General features: G+C 42.1%; 1 protein-coding gene across 1 annotated transcript in view; it reads left to right on the top strand.

Moving 5' to 3' along the window:
* LOC109973406 (desumoylating isopeptidase 2) overlaps positions 1-2,855 on the top strand; it is a 13,537-nt gene that overhangs the window by 3,136 nt on the left and 7,546 nt on the right. The window contains exons 2-4 of the mRNA XM_020622966.1: positions 1,335-1,407; positions 1,893-1,986; positions 2,082-2,223. Of these exons, the coding sequence (XP_020478622.1) occupies positions 1,335-1,407; positions 1,893-1,986; positions 2,082-2,223 (309 nt within the window). The remainder of the gene's footprint in view (positions 1-1,334; positions 1,408-1,892; positions 1,987-2,081; positions 2,224-2,855) is intronic.

Here is a 2,855-nt window from a genome sequence, read left to right as displayed (position 1 = left end):
AAAACTCATGAGAATGACTAAGCATTTAACAGCCTGAGCTAGACATCCTGTCTCCACTAAACATTTCTAATACAACAAATATCTAACCAATATCTATCTGACTAAAAAATACCTAACAGTGGTGTGTAGCTAAAAACATTCTCATGACCTCTAGTGACATGTCGTGACTTAAACATAAGAACATATTATGGCTAAGGCTACAGTTATACACGTCATAATAATAATATTAAACACCCTGTCTGCTGACAGTCATCAACTCTTCTCTCTAGTTATCCTTGACCAGATGTACCCTGTAGAAACTCATAAGCAGGCCTAAGCATTTAACAGTCTAACTAGACATCCTATCTCCACTAAACATTTCTAATACATAAAGTATCTATCCAATTTCTATCTGACTAAAAATATCTAACAAGTGGCAGCACAGTTGTGGCAAGAAAGTGGCTGAAAATGCACCACCAACGTTGCCAGGGCTGATTTGGAAGGGAAAGGTTATTATCTCAGTCTCATTTCACTTAACCCTCCATCCGTGAAAGAATTTGTCCTTGTATGTTGTTGCCTTCTAGGAAACTGAGAGGTTGCCCCAGGTAAATGATTCCCTTCCATTCCTGGCATGAAATGGCTAAAGCTAGCGAGCCAGTAGGTAGAGATCAGACTCTGTTGATACAATGTAAAGCAATGGAAAGGCCTTTATTATATCACCCTGAGCCCAGAAACCTATTTTATTATTAATAGGGGACAACCGGGGCAGCGTGGGTGGCTCTTCACATTTCCTCGGGTTTTTCTAAGGGTATGGGAGTGTCAGCGGACACGGCGTGGGGGAGCTGTGTGCCCCCCTGCCATGAATTGTGTCCTCATCGTCTGCGGTGAATGGCAGCTCTCAGCCCAGGCTGATCGCCAGGATCTTTCCCCCTAGCAATATAAAGACTTGCAGATCAGATAGGTCAGAGACTCACTGTGTGATTGATGGTGGTGTATCAGCCCCTGCAGTGGATGAGTTAGGAGTGTCTTTGGCCCTGTGTATGCAAATGGATGAATATTTGCTGCGAACTGCAGACAAACAACATGAAACAAAGTGTTAGTTACATTCATTGACATACTGTATATCCGATGGACATGGTGTCATCACTTTCCTCCACTATGCAAAAGTGAAGCCAAAATATCATAAATACAGCAGCTGCTGTTTTGCATTTTTGCAACCAGATGCTGTGAAGTAGTGACCACATAGTATTTTCTGTAGAGTTGTAGCAGTATTTCTTGCCTGATACAGCCCTCTTGATATTGATCCTAAATCCTACCCTCATTCTAACTGTGTTTCTCTCCTTCTTTCTCTGCAGTATTGGATAAATGAATATACTTCCAATCTGGGCATTGGAGTCTTCCACTCAGGCATTGAGATTTATGGCAGAGGTAAGACAGGGCCTGCTTTTACTCTGTGAAATTACAGTTTGTCAGAGCAGGAAAACACCTGTGCATCATCCTGTGATGATGAGATTTGTACGAGGCTGCTCTGAGAGACAGATGAAATCTGGCTTAAAAGATGGAATGAGGAGTTGTGCTCCTAATAACATGACCCCATTTCTCAGTGTTGAGTCACTACTAGCTCACTCTGTATGTGTTTTGAAAATGGAGAGGCAGAAACCAGCGTGAAACTAGATCAGTGGGAATTCTATTATGCCCCTGTAACCAGAAATATTGGCTTTGCACACCCCCAGCGTTCAACACTGTTTTCCATTATCCTGCTGTAAATACAGGGCAGAGAGGCCTGTTATTAGCCAGGCCTAATGATTTAAGTGCAGCGTGACAGTGAATAATTGCTTGTTTCTGTGTAATTGCAGTTGTGAAGTGTTTCCCTTTGAGGAGTTAACGTGTGTTTTGTATCTTTGTCCCTGCAGAATTTGCGTACGGCGGCCATCCATACCCTTTCAGTGGCATCTTTGAAATCAGCCCCGGCAATGCTGCTGAGCTGGGAGAGACATTCAAATTCAAGTGAGCGAGCTCAGTTTTGGCATACCCTCTGCTGTGATGCTAATGTTAATGGTGGAGCTAAGTGTGCTGTGATATTTTTCTCTGCTTTTAAACAGGGAGGCCATTGTTTTGGGCACCACAGACTTCACAGAGGAGGACATAGATAAAATCATGGAGGAGCTTGGTAAAGAGTTCAAAGGAAACGCATACCATCTAATGCATAAAAACTGCAACCACTTCTCTTCCTCACTGTCTGAGGTCAGTGTTTTTACTGCCAGATGTTTTATTTGTTCATACTGTACATATTGTTCACAAGTACTAAGATACAGAACTGTCCTGAGCATCAACTATAAATAAGCAAGAACAAAAGTTCCAATTACATAAAAGCCTCAAGTGAACTTTGTGTTTCGTTCTAACATTAGCATGCTGACCATGGTAAATGGAGTGCCGTAGGGATGATGTGTTTTTGTAGGCCAATCTAGAAGTCAGCATCACCCTGGTTCCCTCAACAATGTGGGATTTTTCCATAGGCTTTTGGATTACTGTGCAAAATAAACTCTGGGACAAACAATAGTTTATGACACACAAGCTACTAGCATGACTGTAGACTGTGGTAGTGTGCCCCAAACCTGAACTGCACACTAATCCTAAGCAGGTTTTTAGTATGTAGTTTGTTCATCTTCACAAGTGACAAAATGGAGGACCCTATCTTCAGCAAATACAACATGTTTAGCATCTGTTAGACTTTGGTTCTTCTTACCATGCTAACTCTGAGAGACGAGACAGTCCAAGTAACTTCAAAACAGTGCTGATTTATTCAAAGGATCACAGGTAAAATTAACATTACACGCTCAGGCATCTTGCACCTCCAAACTGCTCGCAGGCAGATG

Source organism: Monopterus albus, unplaced genomic scaffold (genome assembly GCF_001952655.1).
Source record: "Monopterus albus unplaced genomic scaffold, M_albus_1.0 scaffold290.1, whole genome shotgun sequence".
Taxonomy (NCBI): Eukaryota; Metazoa; Chordata; class Actinopteri; order Synbranchiformes; family Synbranchidae; genus Monopterus; species Monopterus albus.
The sequence above is the reverse complement of the archived record's forward strand: the minus strand, read 5'-3'. Positions and strand labels throughout refer to the sequence as shown.